Raw genomic sequence first — 25,644 nt, 5'->3', positions numbered from 1 at the left:
AATAGTTTGTCTATTTGCTTGGTTTCAGGAACTCAGTAAAATTGTCCTGTTGATGACAGCAGGCTGAGTGAAATTGTGCATTTTGATTGAGTTTTATGTCCTATGTTCCCTGTCCCTCCTCCCCCAAATTAAGTCACATTATGAAAGTGCATGTAAGGTCAGCAGTTGGGACACTCTGTTTACTTAGAGGTCTGTGCTCCTCCCTTTCTTAAAAGAAATACAGCAGGTCATCGGGTTCAAGGATATGCTCCTTCCTTCCTTAGAAGAAATACGGCAATTTATACAAATTCAAGGGTATGAAAAACTTTTTTTTCAGGGTCAACCAGGGAAACATGGGCCTCCTGGTGATGCAGGATTGCAGGGGTTGCCAGTAAGTATTTGATGCTTTAAGTGTTTATTGATTTATATGCATATTTTAAAGATATGAATTTTGGGGAGAGACATGTTACATAATTACGTGTTATATAATGGAGAAGATATGATTTACTTTCACATTTTTATAGTTTACATTTTACATTTTATACTTTGAAGTTATTTCTATAATAACTATAAATATTAGTAATCTTTATGTTTTATGTCCCTTTAATCTCTTTAGTTCACGCAGGCTTCCTTATATATATTTTTTACTAACCCTGAGCTATGGGCCATATATTTTGTTCTACTTTTAATAAGTTCTGGACTTCTTGTTAGCAGGGTTGAGCCACAGGAGAGTTGAAAGTATGCTCAGGAACAATGTGAGATATATTGTTTTTGGATTATGTGCTATTTTTGAATCATTCAAATTGGTATTTCTCTATGTTAATGTGTCTGGAAGTTCATTTGGATTGTGCCACATGTATTCTTGGCTTTTTAGAGGTAAATGTTTCAAGTTAATAAAGGATACTCAGTCATGTTAAGGACTGGCTTCTCCCCTCCTCCAGTGTATTATGACATCTGACACTTTTTATAAATAATCAGAGAATTTTGGGGCTCCCAATAGTACCAAATCTTGATTGGGGCCAGCATACTCCTACCATTCCCTTTTTCTTCCATAAAGTTTGGGTCCTCATTTTATTATATTATACATGAAGCCAGGCCACATCCGTATACTCTCTGTCCTGTCCAGTAGAGTTCCTGTTGACCAAAAAATGGTGCTGGGTTCTAATCTGGAAGTTCATCCTTGAAAAATAACTTTAGTTTAGAGGTAGAATTTGCTTTAAGGGTATTCAGCGGTAATAAGCCAGATAGCTACAGTAAAGGACTGCCCTAAACTGTGGGGCGTTCCTCATCTGACTGTCCAGACTATGGGGACTAGGAGGCCTCTCCCTCACGTTCAAGCTTTGAGGTTTTCATGGTTCCCCCAGCCTCTGGGAAGTGTGCAGTGGGCTTGGCATCTCATGGATTCTCAGATGAGGTGACTGAATTCAGATTCTATGTGTGTTTTTTTAGGGTGTGCCCGGAATTCCTGGTGCAAAGGGTGTTGCTGGTGCAAAGGTAAAAGATTAAAACTTTTAAATTAATATTTTTCTAGATTTATTCTTTTATTAATACATTTTATTTGTAATTTTAGTATTTCCAGACTGCCATTTATTTTATATTCAACCCTGGGGAGAAATAAAAAAGTAAAAGCTTTAAGGTTTCAAATGCTAATCTTTTTCCTAGCTGCAGAAAGAATGCTTTGACGAAGTGCTGCTGATTAGACTTCTTAATGAAAATGTCATGCTTTGCCAATGTAAAACAAATAAAAATTTTATTGTTCCTTACCACTTAAAATAAGGAAGCTATTATTAAGCCATAAAACTTGTGTCAGTGAATATTAAGATGATTTAGTTTAAACTAAAAAGATGTTAGTCATTTTGTTCACAATAGTGATCAACCAGTGCTTATATTCTATACAGAACTAAAGTGCGAGCAGTTAAAAACAATAGGTGGAAAAAATTAAAGGGATAAAATACAGCTTTGCTTTAGAATCAAAGAGATAAATGTGAATAATGTAGAAATTGGTCACTATTCGAGTGTATGGCTGCATCCCTCCAATCGTAGTGGCCCACAGCATCTTGAGCAGGGACAGTTGCTAATAAGAGCACCTTGAGAAATTGATGATGGTGAAAGTATCTCCAGACATATGCTTTCCCTGGAGCTTGCTGGTAGGATTTTTCCAACAGCATATCCTGTTTCCTATGCTGACTTGATTCTTAATGTGAGTTAAAAGGGCTCAAAGAAGTGCGTTGGAGGTGGAAATGGTAAAGGAAAAATATACGTTATTAATATTGTGAAGAAAGAAAAATCCTCTCATTGAAGGGGATCCCTTTTAATGAAGGCCAAAGACCTTCATTTTTTGACATCTGACCTTTACTATAATTCTTAGACTAATAGTATCCTGAATCTAAAGGACTTTGATGTGCGTGCGTAACCAGAAAGAGATTCTACACCTTCCCACATCCTCAATGTGAAATCAAGAAATTAATGCTATTTAAATGTGAGAAACCTCTGGTCCGGGTAAGGCATGTTGGTGATTATGCTTACCTACAGTATGAGTTACTCTGAATGTTGCATTTTACCTTTAGGGAACTACAGGTGCTCCAGGGAAGCCCGGTCAGTTGGGAAATTCAGGCAAACCGGTAAGATGCTATTTTACCTTTCTGTAAGTTCTAACCCATTGTGATCAGGGGTGGTTAACTTTTTCTCTACCTGTCTTCCTCATGACAGGGCCAACAGGGGCCTCCAGGAGAGGTGGGACCCCGAGGACCCCGGGGACTGCCTGTGAGTACTCCTTTTCTGTCGTGCCTTTCTAAGGCACCTTCTCAGGACTTTGCTGAGCATTCATTCATTCACTCATTCATACATAAATGCTGTCTGATGTTTGAGCATGTGCTGGTCCAGATACACAAGGAAACGGGAATGCTATATAGATATACAATATATCTTCTTTTCAGAAAATGAAGTGCATAAAAGAAGCATGATGATCATTTCTGCTTTCATCCTATGTTGAAGGAAATATTTTCGTGTGATTTAAAAAAACTTTATTGAGATATAATTCACATACTATATAATTCATCTAATATGTAAAATTTATTGATTTCTAGTATATCCACAGAATTTTGCAACCATCACTATAGTCAATTTTAGAACATTTTCATCACCCTGAAAAGAAACCCTGTACCCACCTGCAGTCGTCCAACATTTCCTCCCAATCTCTTCAGCTCTAGACAACCACTAATCCACTTTCTGTCTCTGTAAATTTGCTGATTCTGGAAATTTCATATAAATGGAATCGTACAGTGTGTGGGTTTTGAAAAAATGATTGGCTTCTCTCATTTAAGCATAATATTTAAAGGTTCACTGTAGCATGTATCAGTACTTCATTCCTTTTATTCTTGAATAATAATTATATGGATTACTTGGGTGGATATATCATTTTATTGGTCCATTCATCTGATGATAGACATTGAATTGTTTTTTAGCCATTATGAATAATGCTGCTATGAACATTTCTGTACAAGTTTTTGTGTGGACATGTTTTAATTTCTCTTGAGTACATATCGAGGAGTGGAATTGCTGGGTCATATGGTAACTCTGTATTTAACCTTTGGAGAAACTGCCACACATTTTTTAGTGTGTTTGTAAACTTGCCTATTTTACAACAGCTACAGCATGCATATTTTTTCACTAGATACACTAGAAACTGATTAGAAAATTAAATATTATGCACTTAAATTTGAGATTTATAATTATAGATTTATGGGGTATATGCGCAGATTTGTTACATGGGTATATTGCAGAGTGGTGAAGTCTGGGTTTTTTGTGTAATCCTCACCTGATTAGTGAACATAGTACCCATTAGGTAATTTCTTGTCCCACACTCACCTCCCATTCTCCCACCCTCCTTCCCTTCTGAGAGTCCAGTATCTATTATTTCACTCTCTATATCCACATGTACTCATTATTTAACTCCCACTTATAAGTGAGAACATGTGATATTCGACTTTCTTTTTCTGAATTATTTTGCTTAAGATAAAGGTCTCCAGTTCCATTCATATGGCTGCAAAAGGTATGATTTCATTCTCTTTTATGGCTGAGTAGTATTCCATGGTGTGTGTGTGTGTGTGTGTGTGTGTGTGTATGTGTGTGTGTGTATTGTTTCTTTATCTAATCATTGATTAATAGACACTTAGGTTGATTCCTTGTCTTTGCTACTGTGAATAGTACTGTGATAAACATGTGAGAGCAGGTATCTTTTTTTATTTAATGATTTATTTTCCTTTGAGTAGATAGTAGCGGGATTGCTGGATTGAATAGTAGATCTATTTTTAGTTATTTAAGAAATCTCGGGCCAGGCGCAGTGGCTCACGCCTGTAATCCTAGCACTCTGGGAGGCTGAGACAGGCAGATTGTTTGAGCTCAGGAGTTTGAGACCAGCCTGAGCAAGAGTGAGACCCCATCTCTACTAAAAATTGAAAGAAATTATGTGGACAGCTAAAAATATATATAGAAAAAATTAGCCAGGCATGGTGGCACATGCCTGTAGTCTCAGCTACTCGGGAGGCGGAGGCAGAAGGATTGCTTAAGCCCAAGAGTTTGAGGTTGCTGTGACCCCATGGCACTCTAGCCCAGGCAACAGAGTGAGACTCTGTCTCAGAAAAAAAAAAAGAAAAAAAGAGAAAGAAATCTCCATACTGTTTTCCATAGAGGTTGTACTAATTTACATTCCCACCAACAGTGTATAAGTGTTCCCTTTTCTCTGCATCCTTCCTAACATCTATTGTTTTTTGACTTCTTAATAGTGGCCATGCTGACTGGTATTAATATAAGATGATATCTCAGTGTGGTTTTAATTTACATTTGTCTGATTAGTGATGTTGAGCATTTTTTCATATTTTTTTGGCCATTTGTATGTCATCATTTGAAAAATGCCTGTTCGTGTCCTTTGTAATGGGGTTATTTGTTTTTTTCTTGAGGTGTTTAAGTTCCTTGTAGATTCTGGATATTAGTCCTTTGTCAGATGCATAGTTTGTGAATATTTGCTCCCATTCTGTAGGTTGTCTATTTATTCTGTTGGTTATTCTTTTGCTGAGAAGAAGCTTTTTGTTTAGTTACATCTCATTTTTTTGTTTGTTTTTATTGCATTTGCTTTTCAGGACTTAGTTATAAATTGTTTGCCTAGGCTAAAATCCAGAAGTGTTTTTTTCTAGGTTTTCTTCGAGAATTTTTAGTTTCAGTTCTTACGCTTAAGTCTTTAATCCATTGTGAGTTAATTTTTGTATATGGTGAGACATAGTGGTCCAATTTCATTATTCTGCACATGGCTATCCAATTTTCTGAGCACCATTTATTGAATAGGGTGGCCTTTCCCCAGTGTATGTTTTTGTGTACTTTGTCAAAGATCAGTTGGTTGTAGTTATGTGGCTTTATTTGTGGGTTCTCTATTCTGTTCCATTGATCTATTTGTCTATTTTTATATCAGTACCATGCTTTTTTGGTTATTGTAGCCTTGATGGGTTTTTCATACTTGAGAAAAGTGAAATATTCCAGGTGCCTTGTGGCATGAGGGTAAAGTTTTCCTACTTCTCACAGATGTTCCTCAACTGACCTCTACTAGGTGGTTTCCTGAAGTTTCTCTGCAGCTGAAGAAACCAACTCCTATTCTTCATCATGTTCCTTGCTCACTTGTTTCCTAGCTTATACTTCTCTTTTGTTTGGAGCTTGTGAATTTCTAATTCAAAAACTTTCCATAAATTAGCTGTCAAAGTGATGAGGTTATAGCCAAATCATATTTCTAAAACAATGGAGGTGCTATATGACTGGTCCCAGAAGATTTAGCAATGTGGGGGCTAAAAAGTAGAACTTTTAGAGTGTTTACTGTTACACCTGCTATTTACTTTAACGAGCAGAAAACTCTGCATAGTTGAAGGAACATTGACTGAGCACCTGTTGTATGCAAAGACCATTTACTGAACACAAAACATGACACAGAGTAGAGAGCGCTTGGCCTGTCACCAGTTAAATGCCATGGGATGTACAAAGCAATGAAGAACTAAAGGCAGAACCTCAGAAAGGGTTAAGGAGGGGGTGGGGAGGTATTGAATCTCCTATGTGAGGGGAGGCAGATCACAGGAGGCAATGCTGGTGCAGAGTTTGGGCCTGGTTTTCAGGTTTTGGTTTTTGAATTTCTGTGAGAGTCCAAATTCTTCACATTGTTCCTGTTCCTGGGCTCAAAGCCTTGGCATTCTTCCTCCATCACATTTCCTATCTCCGGTAGGACCTTTGATTCTGTCTCTTCAAGATCTCTTATATTTGACTCTTCCTTTCCATTCCCGCTTCCACCACCCTGGTGCAGGTCATTACCTACTGCTTGGATTAGTGCAGTCATCTCCTGATTTGCTTTCTCAGCTCTGGTCTTTCTCTACCAGTGTCTCCTGATAGAGTACTGTTGATATTTCGGCTGGGCTATTTTTTTGTTCTCTAGAACTTTTGCACATTACAAAGTGTCTCACGTCCATGACCTCCACCTTGGAGTATCAATGGTGTCTCCACAGTCATTGGGACAAACTAAAATGCCAAACTTGATTCCAACAGCCCTGGGGAATGAGAGTGCCCCCAGTCTGCACCCACCACCATACTGGCATTTCCAAAGTACAGCTTCCAACCTCACTCCTCCTCTCCATTTAAAAATCTACAGTGGATTTCCACTGACAATAAGAAAAAGTCTAAAATCTTAAACTGTCTTTTAACCTCATAGTTTTACTTCTCATGTCTGCCTTGCTTAGATCCTGTCTTCAAGTCAGGCTGGACTCGGTGCTAATTCCCAAACACCCCCTGCACTTCTCAGCCTGCCTGTTTTCCTTTAGGACAGACCCTGCAGTTAGATGGCTCTTTCCTCCATTTCTTTGACTCAACATTCCATGTGCTCTCTTAGATGTAATTGAAATGTTAATTCTACTGTGAATTTTTCATTGGCATCTCCAATGATGCCCTGTCCCCCAGAGAGAAGTGATCTTCCCTTATTCTGAACTCTGTAACTCTTGAGTCCATTGTACCCCTAACTGCAGGAAGGCAGGGGCATATCTGAAGGACCTCAATGTTTCATACATCTCTTTACTCAGGGCCTGCCATAAGACAGTGCACAGTAAATATTTCTTGAAGTGAATTGAATTGGGGGCATCATAAATCCCACCTTGCTGTTTCTGTTGGTAATAATTGACTTCTCACCTGCTATAAATTTTTCAGAAAAAATGTCATGATAGATTATAAATACAATAGTTCTGGAGCAGAGTTGTAACACCAAATCTACTTATTGAAACATATGTTTATTTTTCCATTTTACATCATTAAATTCAGTTTTGTGGGTAAGTTCACACATTTTTAACTATGCCTCACAAGTTTGATCAGTTTTTCCTGCATAGCTCAAATCAAACTGAGTAGAATGAATGAGAATAAGTTTCTAACATGTCCTACCTAGAAGCATGTATTTGAAATTAAGTGGTATTTCCATCAGTGTTTGCCAATACCACTGCAAAAGCAAAAAACGTATTTTTAGTTGGTTGGTTTTGGGGTTTTTTTGTTTTTTTTTTTTTTTGATTCTTCCAGTGATTTCAGATGAGCAACTCTCTTTGCTACGTGGGCCATGCTTCCCGCTTTCTCCATCCTGCTCCCCGTGGTCTGGGTGGCTTTTGGTTCAGGGCAGGCACAAGTGACCTGGGCCTCTGATTCTCTGACTTGGTCCCACCATGTTGTGGCTCCTGGTCCATTTCTGTCTTCCTGGCTTCTCAGAACTTGCCAAGGCTTTTGCTGAGTGGGTTGTGTTTGTTCTTCTCTCATCGCTGTGACCTAGGGCATGCGCCATGCTGATCTACCTCCAGTTTTCTGAAGACGATATGCTCTGTGGTACAGAGGGTCGTTCATTTCTCTGCAGGCCCCCACGGCCCCCACCCCTGACACCAACAGCCTCAAGCACAGAGGTCCCTGTATACGATGGGAGCTGCCCTCCCATCCCACCTAGGCCCTGGCATGTTGCCTCTGTAAATAATTTGTGAAGCTGATGTGTGTGATAGTTACAGTTTAAAAAGAGTTTTTTTTCTGTCTCTGTGTGAAGGAATATATAGATCTGCACTATAGAGAAATGCAATTATATAGTGTCATAAAGTTGAATAGATTTAAAAAAAATATCTTTCTGACAAATCTAAAAGTTACTGTTCTAGTAGAACTAATATGAGCTTTCAATGTTAATATGAAAATGGGTTTGTAAAAGCAGCAATCTTATAGAAATCATAATCTTCTGGGTTAATCAACATCCTTTTTGCCAGAGAGAGAGAGAGAGAGAGAGAGAGAGAGAGAGAGAGAGACAGGCACTTAGTATATAGTACAGGCTAAGTATAGTGAAGTATAATTACGCACTTCTAAAATTGGCAGGATACTAAGGATAGTGTTCATTATACAGCTAGTTAGCATTTTGAATAATTGGGCAAATACAACACACATTACAAGGTAGAATGCAATGGAATAAAATCCATTTTTTAATGAAATAATTTTAGCAACAGAAATATAATTCAATTGTCCCATATTTTCTGTGATCTTTTAAAAGTTCCATTTTAAAAGGGAAGGCTTCAACTTGAATTATGTATCCCTAGGTATTTATGGAAATGATTTTTGCCAAGTAGCACCCAGTACTTGTTTATAAAGAAGGCTGCCTGCTTGGTGATCAGTGGTGTTGACAGAAACTGGAGACATGAGGACTGAAGACTTATTTTTTTCCCCAAAACAACTTGTGGTTTCAAAAGAGACTTGGGGGATTTGAAAGGCAAACATTTAATTAAACATTTGGTTAAAGAACATAATTTTGACTGATTTCTTTAGCAATCACCTCAGATAAAAATAATAACTTGGCCAGGTGTGGTGGTTCACACCTGTAATCCTAGCACTTTGGGAGGCCAACATGGGAGGATTACTTAAGGCCAGGAGTTTGAGACCAACCTAAGCAACATTGTGAAACCCTGTCTCTGCAAAAAAAAAAAAAAAAAGTTAGCTGGTGTGGTGGTGTGTACCTGTATAGCCCCAGCTACTCAGGCGGCTGAGGCAGGAGGATTGCTTGAGCCGGGTATTCCAGACATGTTTCATTGAAGATGAAGAATATGAGAAAGAGGGCCTGTCCTAAAATATCTGTTCCTACCAACAAGAAAAAGCTGGATTATTTATGAAGTTGTAATTTATTGAACCCTACAGAGGGCTGAGGTTGAAGGGCGTTTAACTTGTTTGAGATCTAAGGAAAGGCAGGCACCTTCAAGCAGAGACAGGTAGTGAGCCCTGGCTGACCTGAAATAGAGGAAGACATGGCTTCCATACACACTAAAAAGAATAATTCAGCTAAAATTTATAAAGAATTGCTAATGGGAAACTGTGAGCTACTGTCAGAGTCTAGGACCCCTGGGAGGTGCAGACACGAGGACAGTGTGTACCCACTAGCAGGCTCCTCGGACCTCATGAGAAAGACTGGGGGCGGGGCTGGAGAGGGAGGCAGCCCTGCTTATGGTGCAGGCCTGGAGGAGGGTCCATTTTTATCATGTCAACACCGACCACAGAACGATGGATTTGAAGCCGAGAAACAGTAGCTTAATAACTGTCACAGACTCATCTCATAAAAGGAACAGATGCTCATAGAACAGAAGAAACAGAAAGGGGGCAAACTTTTTTCTCCTCTTAATCTTTCTTTTAAAAACAAAAACTACTGTTACTTCATCATGAAAACAACAAGGCATAGTGTCATGTCTGGCACAATAAACAGAAATTCAATGGTAAAAGTGGTGCTTGTTAAATCTTCTCTATTCCCAACGGGGCATGAATCATGTACTTATTAGCCAAGCTAGTCACTTTGCTTGAGAAAAACAGATATAAAAGAGGAAAATATCAAACTGAAAAAACTATAAGCATACAGGCCAGGTGTGCTGGCTCATGCCTATAATCCTGGCACTATGGAAGGCCCAGGCAAGAGGATCGCTTGAGGCCAGGAGTTTGAGACCAGCCTGGGCAACATAGGGAGACCCTGTCTCTACAATTTAAAAACTTAGCCAGGCGTGGTAGCAACTGGGGAAGCCGAGGGAGAAGGATTACTTGAGCCCAGGAATTTGAGGTTTGCAGTGAGCTATGATCACACTACCTTACTCCAGCCTGTGTGACACAGCAAGACTCTGTCTCTTAGAAAAATAATAACTAGCACTTTTATTGTGCTCACTGAGAGCCAGGCACTGTTCTTAGTGACGATGTATGTATCTTAACTAATTCAATCCTGGAAAAAACCCCATGAGGGTAGGTACTGTTTCTATTTTCATTTTATAGATCAGGAAACAGACATAGGTTAAGTTGCTTGTTTGAAGTTATTAGCTGGTACCTGGTAAAATTAGCTTCAAATTTGGCAATTGGGCTTGGCATCCGTGTGTTTTTTTTTTTTTTTTTTTTTTTTTTGAGACAGAGTCTTGCTCTGTTGTCCGGGCTAGAGTGCTGTGACATCAGCCTAGCTCACAGCAACCTCAAACTCCTGGGCTCAAGCTATCTTCCTGCCTCAGACTCCCGAGTAGCTGGGACTATAGGTGAGCACCACCATACCCGGCTAATTTTTTCTAATTTTAGTAGAAATGAGGTCTCACTCTTGCTCAGTATGGTCTCGAACTCCTGACCTCAAGTGATCCTCCTGCCTCGGCCTCCCAGAGTGCTAGGATTACAGGCGTGAGCCATCATCCCCAGCCTCAGAGTCCGTGTTTTCCTCTCCACCCTTGCATGTCACAGTAGCTCAAGTCATAGACCTGCAGGATGTTTTTTAGTTGAAGTTTGCTTGCCAAATTCTGATTGTATGAGACATACGGAACTTTGGTGGTGAGCATTTAACAAAGTCTAAATAAAGCTGGTGAAGACAAACACACACAATATAAATTCAAGCAGATTCCTGGGTCTTACCCCCGACATACAGAATTAGAATCAGAGGGTAGGAGGCTGAATAAAGACAGGAAATGGGGAGATGGGGTGGGGAAAGACATCTACTGCAATACATTTCTAAAGAACTATGGGGATTCTGAAGCATAGCCATAGCTGGGAATCACTGATAGAGGGTCTGCAAGCCTTAATTGGTTTCTTAAATAAGGATGAGTTGGCAGATGCGTCTAAACTTGTTGGAGAAATATGTAGCAGCACAGAGCACCCAAGAGAAATATAGAGCCTTGTATTAGTGTCTTTCATTTTTAATGGTCGAATTTTGCCTTTATTCTGGTTCCTTTTGATTCTCCTGTTACAAATCAGAACTATTGTTGTCACGGGGTTTGCAAATATTAACAACCAGGAAGAACAGCTACTTCCTACCACCTCCCTTGCCCACATCTGAGAATATGGTTATCACCACAGCTGTTGAAGCATAAGAGTTTTATCATTTATTTAGCACACTTGTTACCAGTGCCACGGTTAATTACTCCCTACAGCATGTGCTTAGTTTAATCTATGTTTTTACAGATTACTATTTATATCTTGATTACTCATGTTTATCTTAGCTTATTAGGTAAAATTCTAGGACTTAGAGAAGGAGGATTCATATTTTTAGAAGACACAGAAATCACAAGAATGGCCATCAGAAAATCTTACCCTAACACCTTGAATGTAACTGGTCACTGTTGGGAAAATAAACAATAGCAGTTTTCACATTGAGAGGATTTCTGTAGAAATACCTACATTTAGAATTGTCAAGGATTTATAGGGTGGAAGTGAAATAATAATGAGGAACCACAATGCTGTCTTTTTGTGCAGTAATGAGCAGTAAATGCCCACAATTTCACTGATCTTTCTCCTGGTCCTACATGTGTCAGGCCCTCATGGGTACATAAGTTTAGCCAAGCAGGCTGTTTGTACCGGGGCCCTGGACTGTTCATTCATATGTATTAACAAGGGTCTGCCAGTGGTTAGGAAGTACTTTTGAACTGTAAAAAGAACTTACAAGAGAGAAAATAAGATTCTAGCAGAGAAAATCTTTGTCATTGACTGGGAAGATAATTAATCCTTCCAAAGGTAGATCAAATGTTATGCAATCATTTATTAATTTAGCCCTTTGGTTTATGGAAGAGAAAAAAAGTACATTAATCATCTTTATTTTGGATAAGATAGCACAATGGCTCACTTATTTAGAAGTGAATACTTGGGGTTGTGTCAAGAACTGAGCTGACTAATCTGATATTAATTTTTTCCCCCACCAATTGCTATTGATTGTTCTATGAATTAATGTCATGTTAGCTCAATGACATTTAGGATCTCAATCATGATTAAGTTGAGAAATTATTTGAAAATGCCAACAGAGCCAATATACTAAAGAAAATCTGTCTTGAACTTTGAAATTCTAGGCCAAATTAATGGGGTGGAACCCAATCTTTGTATTTATAGATGGATAGAGGAATCTATCATAGCGGCTGCTTTTCATCCAGGCTTAACATCCTTCCAGCATCCATCCTCATGGGGCACAGCCTCTGGCTTCCAAGCTGCTCATGAGAGTTAAGGACTAATGTGTCATCCAAAACTCATATATCAGATAGGTTCTTTGTATAAAATTGTTGAAAAATTCTTGAGAGCATTTAGTTTAAATCACCTAAAAGTAATTTCAAATGACAATCACAAAATTATCACTCATAGCTAAAGACTGTTGTAATTTAACAAACATTTCTTAATCCTTTAGAGAAATTGAAATTTCAGAAGGCTTATATATCTTGACACTTTGTTAAACTTAAAGATGAATGAATAGCATGTGGGTCAGAATAATCTTATCAGAAGCATTTATAAATATAAAGCATTAATACGGAGTTGTCATTGTCATTTTAAAGAAAAACTTAACTCAAAGGACTCCTCTCATTTTTATATACACCTTCCAGGAAATGTGCTTAGAATGGTCAAGGATTTAAAGGATGAAAGTGAAATTAAAATGAGGAATCAATAATGTTAGTGTTCAGCTTAGTTGAACATGCATTAGAAATAAAATGAGCTTTTATCAGACTGCATAAAATTGTATGAAGTTCTCAGTGGAAAAAGTTGAAAAGTTCATGTGTTTCCTTTCCTCAATAGATTTGAAAAGCTTAAAGTTTTAAATAAAAAATTGAAATTGGCTCACAATAAAATTAGTGTTGCTTTTGGTGTATTTTTGTTATAAATTGTACTTTTAAAAGTCTAATCTTTTAATATGTGTTTAGAGTAAGAATGAGGAAAAATTTTTTTTTATTTTAGAAACTTTATACATTTCTACCATCTGTCTTTTTGAAGTTGCAATAGTAATTTAAAGACAAACATCTCTATCCTGTGTTTCTTTTTTCACTCTTTTGAGATTTAAGATCATTTGCCAGATGTTGCTTTAAAATGTTCTGTATACCCGAAAATTTACTCTGTGTTCTAGGCACTGTGCAGAATTCCAAGTTAATATATACCTGTACCTCAAGAACAGAGTCTAAGTGAGAAAATAAGACGTGTACAAAAATAACCATGATAAAAATTAGAATGTGATTTAGATGCTAAAAATTACTGTCACTTGATATACATGTATGAGATATTATTTGTACTGATCTGTAATCACAATAAATAGCATTAGAGCATTTAATGACAGATGAACACAGGAGGCTGTAGGCCCTGCGTATGGTGGCCTATGCCTTCAGCTGCAGGATGGGGAGAATACTTCGATGACTCTAAACAAAAACCTAAGTAGGATGTTATTTTATTTACATCGTAATTAAGCATTTGGATTTTGGCAAAATATCCAGTTGACAATGACGTTTGTGTTTTCACAAGGGCAATCGAGGAGAAACAGGACCCGTAGGATCCCCGGGGTTACCAGGTAAACTGGTAAGTAATGTTTCATTTATTTGCTTTCTACAAAACACAATACATTGTTAAAAATAAGCAAGAGGAGAAAAACAATTTACAATTTAATCAGTCCTACTTGATTTCTACTGTTATGTGAATGTGTGAAAATGTAAATGTGAAATTTCAAATTATATCTAGGATACCCTCAGAGGATATTTTAATCCGTGTGGTTTGTAGCATATATTCTAAAACTAGGAGAGACATGAAGTGCTACATTTGGCCTCTGGTTGTTCTTGGAATCGCACAGAACTGAGAGTGAATGCTGCCTTATGCAGTGCTTGTTTACACAGCGACAAGCAGCAGTGCCATTGCAGGGGCCTGGCTGAAAGAGCCTACTGTTGCAAGGGAGCAAAGGGAAATGGGGACCTCAGAGGTGGGTGGATGCTAGGAGGGGACTGGCCCCTCCTCCTCTGAGAATATGGGAGAGAGGCAACTTGAGGAGCAGGGTTAAACCAAACACAGCATGTTTATTTTAGACACACGACTCAACACAGCCCAGGTTGTGTCTGGTTACTGTGCTTTCAGTGTGGCAATGACAGTGACTCTGGGGACTTTGTGTTTGTTTTTCAGGGTCCTGTTGGTAGCCCTGGCCTCCCGGGCTTGCCTGGGCCCCCTGGACTTCCAGGAATGAAAGGTGACAGGGTAAGACATCCAGCACTCCGGAAAGTTCCTTATTTGGAAGGGTGATTTCTACCACTTTGAGAAACCAAGTTTGCCTTTCGCCTGATGGAGAACTTTTCTAGAATGTATCATAGATAGATATCAAGAAAGGTATTTTAAATTACTGAAAGTTGAGACTGAGAAGCAAAAAATCTATTAATATAATAATTTGTCAGAAGAAAAAAACTGAAAAGTAAAAATTTCAGTTGTAATCACGTTTCCTGTTTAGTTCTAAATTTATATTCCTACCAGTCAAATTTCACGTGGATGTGATCAAAGATGTCCCAAGTTACCAAAGACTCTTGGACAATTGTCAGTTTCTCCATGTATGCTGGTTGTTGCTGGGTGGTGAGAAGTGAGGGAAGTTCTCTCCCATCTCATTATGGAGACTTGTGTTCATCCACTAGCCCAATAAGGGGAGTTGTTGCATTTAAAATTATACAAACAGCTCAAAATACTGAAAAAAGTGTTATACTTTATTCATTACAGGGTGTAGTTGGTGAACCTGGTCCAAAGGGTGAACAGGTAAGTCCTGTTATTTGATTAGTATGAAATGCAGTGTTTGATGTGCACCACTTCACAAGCAGGGGGTACTGGCCAGTATATGGGTGTGATTAAAACCATGGAGCCCAGCAGTTTTTTTCAATGTGCTTCATGGTGAGTGACACCAAGAATTGTGAATTGGTTCCTACCCTTATCTGCTATTTTAATAAGCTGGAGCTAATGATAGCTCTGCCTCCAGGACTGCACACTATCCTTCCTTTGAAGAAGGTGGCCCTGTCTCTCCGGTTAACCAAACTGGTTTACTCGTGCCTAGTGGAGCCTTCCATGCCCACGTCAGAATGTTTTTTAAGTTTTTCTTGATCAAGACCTCAGCACTACATGTGAATTAGACTCAGTCCTTTCCCTGGGTTCTTTTTCTACTGTAAGAGCTCTGTTTCAATGGTAACCCCATTGTAAACTTGCCGGATGTGTCATTAATCCTTCATTTCAGCTGAAACTCAACCTCACCTTCTGGCTTTTCTCTAGGCTATTTTCTGATTTGGACTGGCCACTGACAGCTAGATTGGAAAGCCACTGAGAGCATTTTTGTATTTCTTCATGATCCTGGGAGCACTGTGGGCACTTATGAATGGTTGAATGGTTCAAATTGAGCCATGGGACTAAGAATTTAAAAAAGTGACCTTTGATTTTAACTTTTAGGGTGCCTCTGGAGAAGAAGGTGAAGCAGGAAGAAGGGGTGAACTTGTAAGATTTTTTTTTTTCTGATTAATGATGTCTTACTTATTTTTACCTGTAATTAGAAACATACGTATTTTTGTTTTTTTCTGACACTGTTATCTTCCCTGGCTTCTTTAAAGGCTGAGATGTTTCTTCTATAAGCTAACAAAAAACTCCCAAGATTGCAACCACGATCAAATAAAGCAGAGAGGAAACACCCTGAAAATAAACAGACCTGCCTTTAAACTTTTGGAGAACAAAAGTGTTCCCTTATAGATGGTGAATCCTCTTGTGGCTTTATATTTAGACCTTGAAGATAATTTTTATATACTTAGGAACTAAAGAAAGTCTATGAATAGTGCCTATCATGAAAACAAAACTGATGTTAGAAAGCTGTGGCTCAACAATCTGATGATATTCTCTCTAGTCTAAAACCCTCCAAAGAAGTGACCTCCATTGCTAGAGGATGCCACTGCTAAATCTCCAGGAAGTCAATCAAAATGAGAATAAGGTTATCATTACTGCTAGACCTGCTTGGTTTGCTGACTCATCATTATTGTTTTGATACAAACTAACATGACCTATTATGGAAACCTATGCTTTGGTTCTTTGGGGTCAAAGTAATAAGTTTCTCATAATTTTTGAGAACTTTTAGTGCAGGAAAAAATTCTAGTGATGTTTTATTCAGATTTTCAGGATTCAGAGTTAATATAAATTTGACATCTAAATTAGGCAAAGCTTCCCAACTATTAAGTAAATTCATAAGAAGATTATTCTATTTTCTTTTGAAGTTATTCATTTTATGGGCTAAGAGGGTATTTTAAATATTAATAATTCTGTTTTGTAGTGGAGTTTAATTGATGTTCTAACACTTGAGCTGAATTTATATGTAGAATTAGTGTTGGGAGATTTTCAACTTTTTTTTTTAAGCATAAAAGCATGCATATTTGGCTTGATAGACTTTTGGGGGTGAATTCAACATATTGTTTGAGTTATAAAAATGAAGTCATCAGGTTTAAATGTCTATTGTGTTTTATAACAGAATACTATTTTAGTATTTTTCGACTTACATATTTTAATTCTCAAGGCTTAGCATAGTTCTGGATGGAACCTTGGAGAGCTCTGATTCAACCCTGTTATTTAACAGATAAGTTAGCCAGTGGCTGGTAGGTTATATAGCTTACAGAGGGTCATAGGGCTAAGTAGCAGAACTGGGACTAGAATCCACATTCTGAGTCTAATATTTTCCTGCAGTGCCAGGGTTCATTTGTTCATATTTCAGCAGTACAATAACTTTTTAATGTTTTTAGGACACTATCAGATGTGAATACATTATTCTAATATAATTTTGTTTTATTGATTTAGGGAGATATAGGATTACCTGGCCCAAAGGGATCTGTAAGTATAGTGAACAGTAATGGTATAAAAATTAAAAATATCAATAAAGCTGTATAAAATGTAATGTCCTGCTTTATGAAATCATTCTATATAATTCAATTCTTAAAGGACTTATTGCCATGGAAATAAATGTCTAAATTTATTCTTTAGGCAATAGATTAATTCAATAGAAAAAAACTTACAGTGGTGTACATGGATCTACCTTTTGAACTAACCACTCTAACGGAAGTGTTTTTTCATATCATAAATGGCTCAATGAGTCTTACTTGGTAATAATAGTCTAATTTCCTCCCCAAATGGGTCATTTTTAAAGAAGTGACTTGTGCTTTGTGGTGATGAGAGTATAATTGAATTTTGTTGGCAGTTATACCATTGTAAAATATTTCAGTGATTTTCTTAATCTCCTGTGTGTTCTAGTTGGGGGAGTAAGATAGAGGCATAATGCATAAGAAAATATAACAGGATTATTAGGCCTAGAAAATGATAGTCTTGTTCAATTTTTGTCATTTTACAGAAACTAAACTGATGTCCTTAGAGATTAGGTATATTCAGAATTACAGAACCAGTTAGTAGGAAATCTGAGATGACTTGCTAATTTGAAAAGAATGCACATCTAACAGAATAAGAAACTTAAGAAAGTATAAGGAGAAAAGATGAAGCTCAGACCTCAATCTCAAATGCCACTACCACCAGCTCCCAGTTAATTTCCAAGTCCTTCCTATTTCTGGAATCTCCCCCACTCCTCTCTGACCCTGTCCAACATATTATTTTCATGGCAGCCAGTGTAACCTAGATTTAAAAAATAAAATAAAATCCACTGTGTATACTTCCTCTGCTTAAAACCCTTCAAGAATATGATTTTATAGAATAAAGTCAGATTCTCAGCAAGGTATACAAAGCCTTCAATGATGTGTTTTTTGCTTCACCAGCCTCATCACCTACATATCTGAAACTTCATCCATTTGCATGTCTTTTTACATGCCATGCTGTTGAACATCTTGTTCCATTTTCCTAGCCTGGAACACTCTTCCTCTTTCCTTGGAATAGCTACCTCCTGCTTAATGGATTTAGATCCATTCCCAGCCCCACTTTCTCTGGGAGGAGCCACCCAGACTTGGTTCCAGTGCCCAGCCTTGGGCTTTTTGCATACCACAAGGTGGATATTCATATGTTTTATTAATTTTCCTGCATCTAAACACCATGTCTCAAATTTCAAGTAACATTTTATACCTAAGAATCTTTGACAGAAATGGTTTAGAACTGAAGGAAAAAAAAGAGTAAACCGTGATAGAATTTAGTAATAGAAATCCTACTTCACTATTTAGAAATACTCAGTTCAATTCAAGCTATAAAAGAAGAAAAGCGAATGAACCATGCAGTGGTCAACATAAGTTAATTTCAGTCAAATGTGGATATAGTATTAGGAATTAGGCCTCCATTCATCACCTCCTTCCCTACTGTGTCTTACTTGACATTGCCCAGGTAATACTGATGAAATTGAAGTACACTGTCTCAGAACCAGGGGCAATAGTAACTCACACAAAGACTTTCACTTTCCCTATTGATTTCAGCAAGGCCAACTCATTGAGCAGTAGATGTCCGTGAGCTGATTTCTACTTCAGTATACCATTCCTCAATGGAGGAATTCTTTCCTAAAGACCTAAGGCCACTTATGATGTCCTGGCCATATTGTCCCTTAATCTCTTCATCAAGAAGTTCTTGTTCCTTATTGTAGCAATATTTCAGCCATTGCCAGCAGGATAGTACACTCTGATTTGGTCTCCTTTATTTTTTTCTGCCAGTTCTTTAGTGCATTTCTGAGTTCATTTTGCCTTCTCTTCTGGATTGTTTTAGAAGTTGTTATAGTTTTGCACCCTAGGTTACCCGACAATTTTGCAGCCTCCCATCATTGTGTCTTTCCTTGTTGACACCATCTTTCAGGAAGTCTTTTAAGCCATAATTTCTTCATAGAAGCAATTTTGGCAAGTTTACTTAGATGAATATCAGTGTTTTTTGCATAAAGGGAAATTGGAAAAAGCACATTTGCTGAGCTTTATTTGAATGTGTCTAGTGAAAGCATTGCTTTATCACCTTCAGTTTAAAGCATTTGTTTGAAAGAGTTAGCTTTTTCTAGATAAATGTTGCACATGAAAAAGCAGGATTAAATTGCTTTATAAACATTCATATCTTGAACACTAGCATTCCATTGTCACCTCCTTTTTATCTTCTCATTCTTATTCTGAACAACAGTACATTGGAGCTACTCTACCCCAAATTCTACCAGAGGAATTTAACAATTTTTTTAGTTTAACAAAAAGTGAATTAATTTAGTCTCCTTTAAAAAGCAGTTACTGTAGATGAAGACTTTTAAATGCTTTTAGTGGTCTGCTTTCAGAACAAAAAAATCTAACTTCTATTTGCTTTTGAGCTAAGGAAGCAAGTAGTTTATTTTTAACTTTAATATTTACATTTTTAACTTAGACAAATTGTGAACTTTTTCTGATTGAATATTTTAAATGCAGCATTAAAATGTGGAATTTTAAGTGCATTGATTTTTTTATGTTAGTATTTTATAATTACTAGATACAACCACTATCTTCACATTTTCCAAAAAAATGTTATAAAGGCTAAATAAGTTATCTTCTTGGAAATATCTTTATTTTATGCTTGCTGCATTGGTGATATGCAAAGTAACATACAGGAACTCGGTGGCCTCTGTGTGGCCAGAAAATGTTAACAAGCCCTATTAAAAACTAACTTGCTCTTAAAGAAGTGGCTGACATTATGAAGAATGTGGTTTTAAAAAAATGTTTTATCCCAATGAATATTTTGCAATAATAACAATATCAGAAAGAAAGATTTTTAAAAGTTCACTTGAACTAGAATTCTAAGAGACTGGTGAGTTGTTCTGTGGCATTGTCTGTCTTCAGCTTGTGGTAAAGGTAAATGGAATGCAGGAAACCCCAAATTTTACGTTTGTACTAATATTAAGCAGGCACATTACTTGTGCTCAGCTCTGGTTTTATAGTGTGCTATTTTGTTCCAGATGGGTAACCCTGGGGAGCCTGGCTTGAGAGGACCTGAAGGAATTCGGGGGCTTCCTGGAGAGGAAGGACCAAGAGGACCACCTGGACCCCGAGGAGTGCAGGGAGAACAGGGTGCCACCGGCCTGCCCGGTGTCCAGGGCCCTCCGGTGAGTGGTGGCCAGTCTCCGTGGTTTCCCTCTGGAGACTCCATCCCACAGCAGCGGGGCCAGACTAGGCACCAGCTCCTCAGCCGCAGGTTCTTTTGTTGTTAAATCCAGCCACCTGCAAGACTTCTTGCCAAGTCCGTCCTCAGTTTACAGCTTAACAATGTCCTCTTTATGGTTCCATGTATAAACTGCCTTTTTTCTTTTCTGTCCCAGGGTAGAGCACCGACAGATCAGCACATTAAGCAGGTTTGCATAAGAGTCATGCAAGGTAAATAAAACACAGTGGTTTGACTTTTTCCACCATAAATTCTTGCTTCTTAAGATTTTACTCTTATAGGTATGCAAGGATAAATAATAGTGACTTTCTGTATGCTTTAAAGGTGGGAGATTTTGAGTAGCATTCATGCCAATTCTATTTTATTCAGTTGTTGCCCTCTGCAGTAGCTTGTAGCCTCAAAGTAAAATATCACCTTTCTGCATTAGCATTTTTCTTTTTTCTTTTTCTTTTTTTTTTTTTTTTGTGCCAAGGAGATAATTTATAAGAAATTACACACACTCACTTTTCCTTTGGAACACAAATTTTTAGGCGTCTCTCCCCTCCTTAAGACCTCACTTCTTAGTCGGTACCTTGCACTGTCCCAGGCTCTCCCTAGAGCTGTGAGAAGCAAATGACAAACTCCATCACCATGAGAAATGTTAAGGACATCATCTCCATTCATGTACCACATATGTAAAAAATCAATAACTAGCATTTTACCAAATTGATAACTTATCTTCACATTTGTTAAACTTTATTTAAATTCATCTGTAGCTATAGCAATTGTTATTTCAGGGATTGGCCTGGTTATGTTAGCTGTTTCAGAATTGGTCTAGTGATAAAACTACACAGAAAATGAAAGACGTACAAAAATATCCTATAACTGAGGAGACCCTATTCATTGGAGCCTTCTAACAGATATTAATTATATTATTCTGGGTAACCAGCTCTGTTATGAAGAGATACTCTCCTTTTTTTTGTTCTTTAGACCAGCAATCCCCAACCATTTTGGCACCAGGGACAGGTTTCATGGAAGACAATTTTTCCACAGACCAGTGGGGGGTTGGGGGGATGGTTGCGGATGATTCAAGCACATTACATTTATTGTGCAGTCAAACCTCTCTGCTAATGAGAATCTATTTGCAGCTGCTCCCCAGTGCTAGCATCACCACCTCAGCTCCACCAGGGATCACCAGGCATTAGATTCTCATAAGGAGCGTGCAACCTAGATTCATGGCATGCACAGTTTACAGTAGGGTTTGTGCTCCTATGGGAACCTAATGCTGCTGCAGATCTGACAGGAGATGGAACTTATGGGGTGGTGATGCGAAGGATGGTGATGCAAAGGCTGTAAATACAGATGAAGCTTTGCTGGCTCCTACACCCGCTGTTCACCTCCTGGTTTGCAGCCCTGTTCTAACAGGCCAGGGACCGTAGGAGTTGGGGGTGAGGGGAGCCACAGCTCTAGACAGTCTATTTTGTTTAACAGACTTGTGGAGCAGTCCAGAAGTTTGGTTTTCAAGAACCAAATGGGAATGGAGTTATCATTTATATTTGAAATAGAAGTCTCTTCATTGTACGTACTTTATCTTGAAAGTCTATTTCAGTTTTAAACATTACATATCTAGGAAATTATGATTTTATGCTAACACTTAAGGCAAATTTAGAATACTCACATCTAAGCAATTTAAAATTGTTGGTTAGAAATTTGTTTCCAATTCATATTCTCCTCTATACTCTAAATTTTAAAAAATATTACCCTAGACTTTTTTCCTTAGAGTATTTTCTTGTACTCTGTGTCGTTAGTGGATGATTCTGAATCTAATGGTTCCTGAAAAAGCCCACATAGTTATTAATTTTTAAGACTGACTGTGATCATTCCCAAGAAACAGGTTATTTTTAATGTTGTCTATTCCAAGCATGACCAAAGCTTCTGAAAGCGAGGGTTTGTAAGAGAAGCCATGAATCCTAAGGATATTTCAGGTTATATAACATCTTCAAGCTAAAACTGTGAGGGTAGGTCTCAAATGGTGTCTGAATACTGATTTTGGACAATGCCCTTGGCTTTTAAAAAGCTTCTGGAAATCCACGTGCACCTATGTTAGGAAACTCATTTTTCTTCCCATCCTGGGTTTTCAGATACCCAGCCAGGATTTAGGTGAATCCTGAACATCATCCTTCCTGAATATCACTCACCCCAAAGGCTGCAGTTTAATTTTTTTTTTTTTAATCTTCTACTCTTTGTCTCAAAACAGCAGGACCAAATATATTCAGGGAGAGCTGAATAAAAAAGCACTAGTAAAGCCTCCTGGCAGAAAGCCCAGGGAAAAATTATCCAACTTTATTCATTTCTTACCATCACTTTTGAAGCTCTGGTGACACATTTAGAAAAAGGGCATTTGGAATGCCTCTCTTTTCATTTGAATCACTTTCGTGTTTCTGACTTTTCTGGATTTTGTTTATTATCTTTTAGAGCATTTTGCGGAGATGGCTGCTAGTCTCAAGCGTCCTGACTCTGGTGTCTCTGGCCTCCCTGGGCGGCCTGGTCCCCCTGGGCCCCCAGGCCCCCCTGGAGAGAATGGCTTCCCAGGTCAGATGGGAATTCGTGGCCTTCCGGGCATGAAGGGACCCCCTGGAGCTCTTGGTTTGAGAGGACCAAAAGGTAAGCCATGTTGCCCAGGTAGAAACAAAAAACACACACTGCCTTTTTCAGGTATATAATCTATATCTAAGTTCAAGGAATTCACATTTTACCAATGTCTGACTATCCAATAAGACGAGAAGATGTATTGCTCTCTTTTACAATAGTGATGGTAAGGATTTGAAAACTGTTATATTGTGTTCTCTCGACTCTGCTGTACCATAACAGTAGACAAATACTAGACGTAAGGTCCCCTGACTTTCACTACTGATCTTTCTCAATTACACTGCCTCAATCATGGTTCAAAATAAACTTTACACGATCTGGTAAAGGATTATTCAGCTATTTTTTTTTTTTGTGAGACCCTAAAGTCATTGTAGAGCTCTTCTAAGTTAGCAGCCATCCTTAGAATGTTTGTGTTTGTTATTTAAACTGCCAAATTTTTTTAGCAGGATGTATGAAAAATGACACCATGAATTGAAGCTGCCTCTCTCTTCTTTTAAAAAGTGACATTGTATATTAAATTTTGATTTTTTTTTCATCTCTGCAGTACAATCCGACTTTATTCCTTCTTTCATATGTGACAGAGTTTGTTTCCCCCGTTTTTATTTAAAGAAAGTTAAGTGCTCGTGTCTAGTATTTTGCAGAAAAACAGGGTTGGGAGTGTGTTAGGTATTCAGCAGGAGTGAAGCAAGGGCTGGTTGCCTCCGGTGGAGTTTGCTAGTTGAGGGGAGTAAGTTTATCACCTTGAAGTGTATGTGCCCTGGATAATTTACATTTGAGGGGAGTAAGTTTATCACCTTGAAGTGTATGTGCCCTGGATAATTTACAGAGAGGACTCCATAAATTGAGGAGTTTCTGTATCATGATGAATGACTGACAGTTGTTTGAGGAACTTCAGAAAGTCATGACATCAAAAACAAGAGGAACTTTTTTTTTTTTTAATATTGTGCTCCAATTTGGGATAAATATTATGGTATGAATGGTCAGAGGGCAAGCAAGCTGCCTTTTTGGATCTGTAAATGAATTGCTGATGCAGTTGGCTAATTACATCCTCAGCTGGAACAATTTATTTAATTACATTTGGGTTTTTTTTTTTTTTGGCATGTGCAGAGCTGCATGTTAAAAAATGAGCTCTAATTGGGGCCTCTTGTAAGGCTGGCACAATTTCAAAGCTTTCAGAGTGGACAATATCAAATAGAGAGCAAGCTGAGAAGAGAGTTCCTCTTAAAGAAAACTGAACATTTTCTCTGAAAGAATCACATACCTATTCGTTTTGGTCCTGCTTTTAGCTACTAGTTTGGGGACTCATACCTTAGGTGCTTTCTCTATGGTTAGTCCTAGTTCAGACTGTAAACCATTTATTTCTAAGAAACTCTACTGCCTCGGTGGATTGTTGGCTTATTCGGCTCTGTTGTGCCAGAGCACAAGGATTGACGATGCCTCAACTTTCCTGAGTTCACTTGAGAGCAGTGGTCTGGAAGAGTGGCCCCCGGAACAGCGGTATCACCAGGGACCTAGTTAGGAGTGCAGATTTCTCTGGCTCACCCCAGACCCACGGAATCAGAAACCCTAGGGGTGGGGCCCAGCAATCTGGTTTAACAAGCCCTCCAGGTGATTCTGACGTGGCTAAAGGCACTGCTGGGAAACACTAGTCCATTTTCCTACTGAAATGGAACACCTTGTAGGGACTACAGACATCAAAGCCTTATTTTCTTTGCCTAACAGGAAGTCTCCATATTTGGGGCAGAGCTTAACTTTGAGCTAGTAACAGAACTCTCCTTTAAAAAGTAAAAATGGCTACGTCACTTGCTAAGCTCGAGAATCTGTCTAAAACTGCCTTTGTCAGCTTCACCTGCACTTTGGGAGTCACCTCTGGAACTTTAAAAACTACCGATGTCTGGGTCCCATTCCCAGAAATTCTGATTTAATTGGTCTGGTATTGGGATTAAAATCATCCCCAGATGATTTTAATGTGCAGCTGTGACTGAGAACCACTGTAAATAAAGGTGAGTTGTTTGGGAAGCTTCAGCAACACTGAACTGTGGCTGGGTTGGGCTGGACTGGCTCTAGCAGACGAACCTCATTTTGCAAGGAAGAAAAGTATATTTCTATATTTGGAACTTGGAAAATGTACTAAGCACTGAGTTCATTCATCAAGCATAGCTTGGTCAGTGCTGTCATACATTTGGAAATACATGATTCTAAGTAATTAGACTTGATTTTTCTTCTACTACATACATGAACAGTAGTATTTAATAGAAAACATATAGTTGTCTACGATCCAAATGTTTACAGCTCAGATTTTCCCTGATAATAAACACTCCACCATTTTGAAATTTAAAATTTCAGCCAGTTAGAGAAGAGATGTATTTCAGTCTTGCGTGTTGCCTTTCTCCCCCCATGTCTAGTAGAGAAGGGATGGTATGAGTCTTGCTCTACCATTCAGTCACTTTGAGAGTTTTTTTCTAGAGAAACTGCTATATAAGTAACCATAAGTTTTATTATTAATGCTTTTAATAGTTCAGGCTATGTCTTAATCACTTTTTTTCACCTAAAAAGTACTCTGAAGGACACCTTGGAACATTTTCATTAGGAGCTATAGTAGAAATATGCCTCAAATCAAACCTTAGACCATATCTATAG

General features: G+C 38.2%; 1 protein-coding gene across 1 annotated transcript in view; it reads left to right on the top strand.

The window, feature by feature from the left end:
• Window positions 1-25,644, top strand: part of COL9A1 (collagen type IX alpha 1 chain) — an 82,749-nt gene that overhangs the window by 44,262 nt on the left and 12,843 nt on the right. The window contains exons 25-36 of the mRNA XM_045542252.1: window positions 317-370; window positions 1,429-1,473; window positions 2,547-2,600; window positions 2,689-2,742; window positions 13,774-13,827; window positions 14,419-14,490; window positions 14,998-15,033; window positions 15,712-15,756; window positions 17,095-17,127; window positions 20,174-20,320; window positions 20,534-20,588; window positions 22,831-23,019. Of these exons, the coding sequence (XP_045398208.1) occupies window positions 317-370; window positions 1,429-1,473; window positions 2,547-2,600; window positions 2,689-2,742; window positions 13,774-13,827; window positions 14,419-14,490; window positions 14,998-15,033; window positions 15,712-15,756; window positions 17,095-17,127; window positions 20,174-20,320; window positions 20,534-20,588; window positions 22,831-23,019 (838 nt within the window). The remainder of the gene's footprint in view (window positions 1-316; window positions 371-1,428; window positions 1,474-2,546; window positions 2,601-2,688; window positions 2,743-13,773; window positions 13,828-14,418; window positions 14,491-14,997; window positions 15,034-15,711; window positions 15,757-17,094; window positions 17,128-20,173; window positions 20,321-20,533; window positions 20,589-22,830; window positions 23,020-25,644) is intronic.

This window comes from Lemur catta, chromosome 2 (genome assembly GCF_020740605.2).
Source record: "Lemur catta isolate mLemCat1 chromosome 2, mLemCat1.pri, whole genome shotgun sequence".
Classification (NCBI taxonomy): Eukaryota; Metazoa; Chordata; class Mammalia; order Primates; family Lemuridae; genus Lemur; species Lemur catta.
This window is presented reverse-complemented; position numbering and strand designations above follow the sequence as displayed.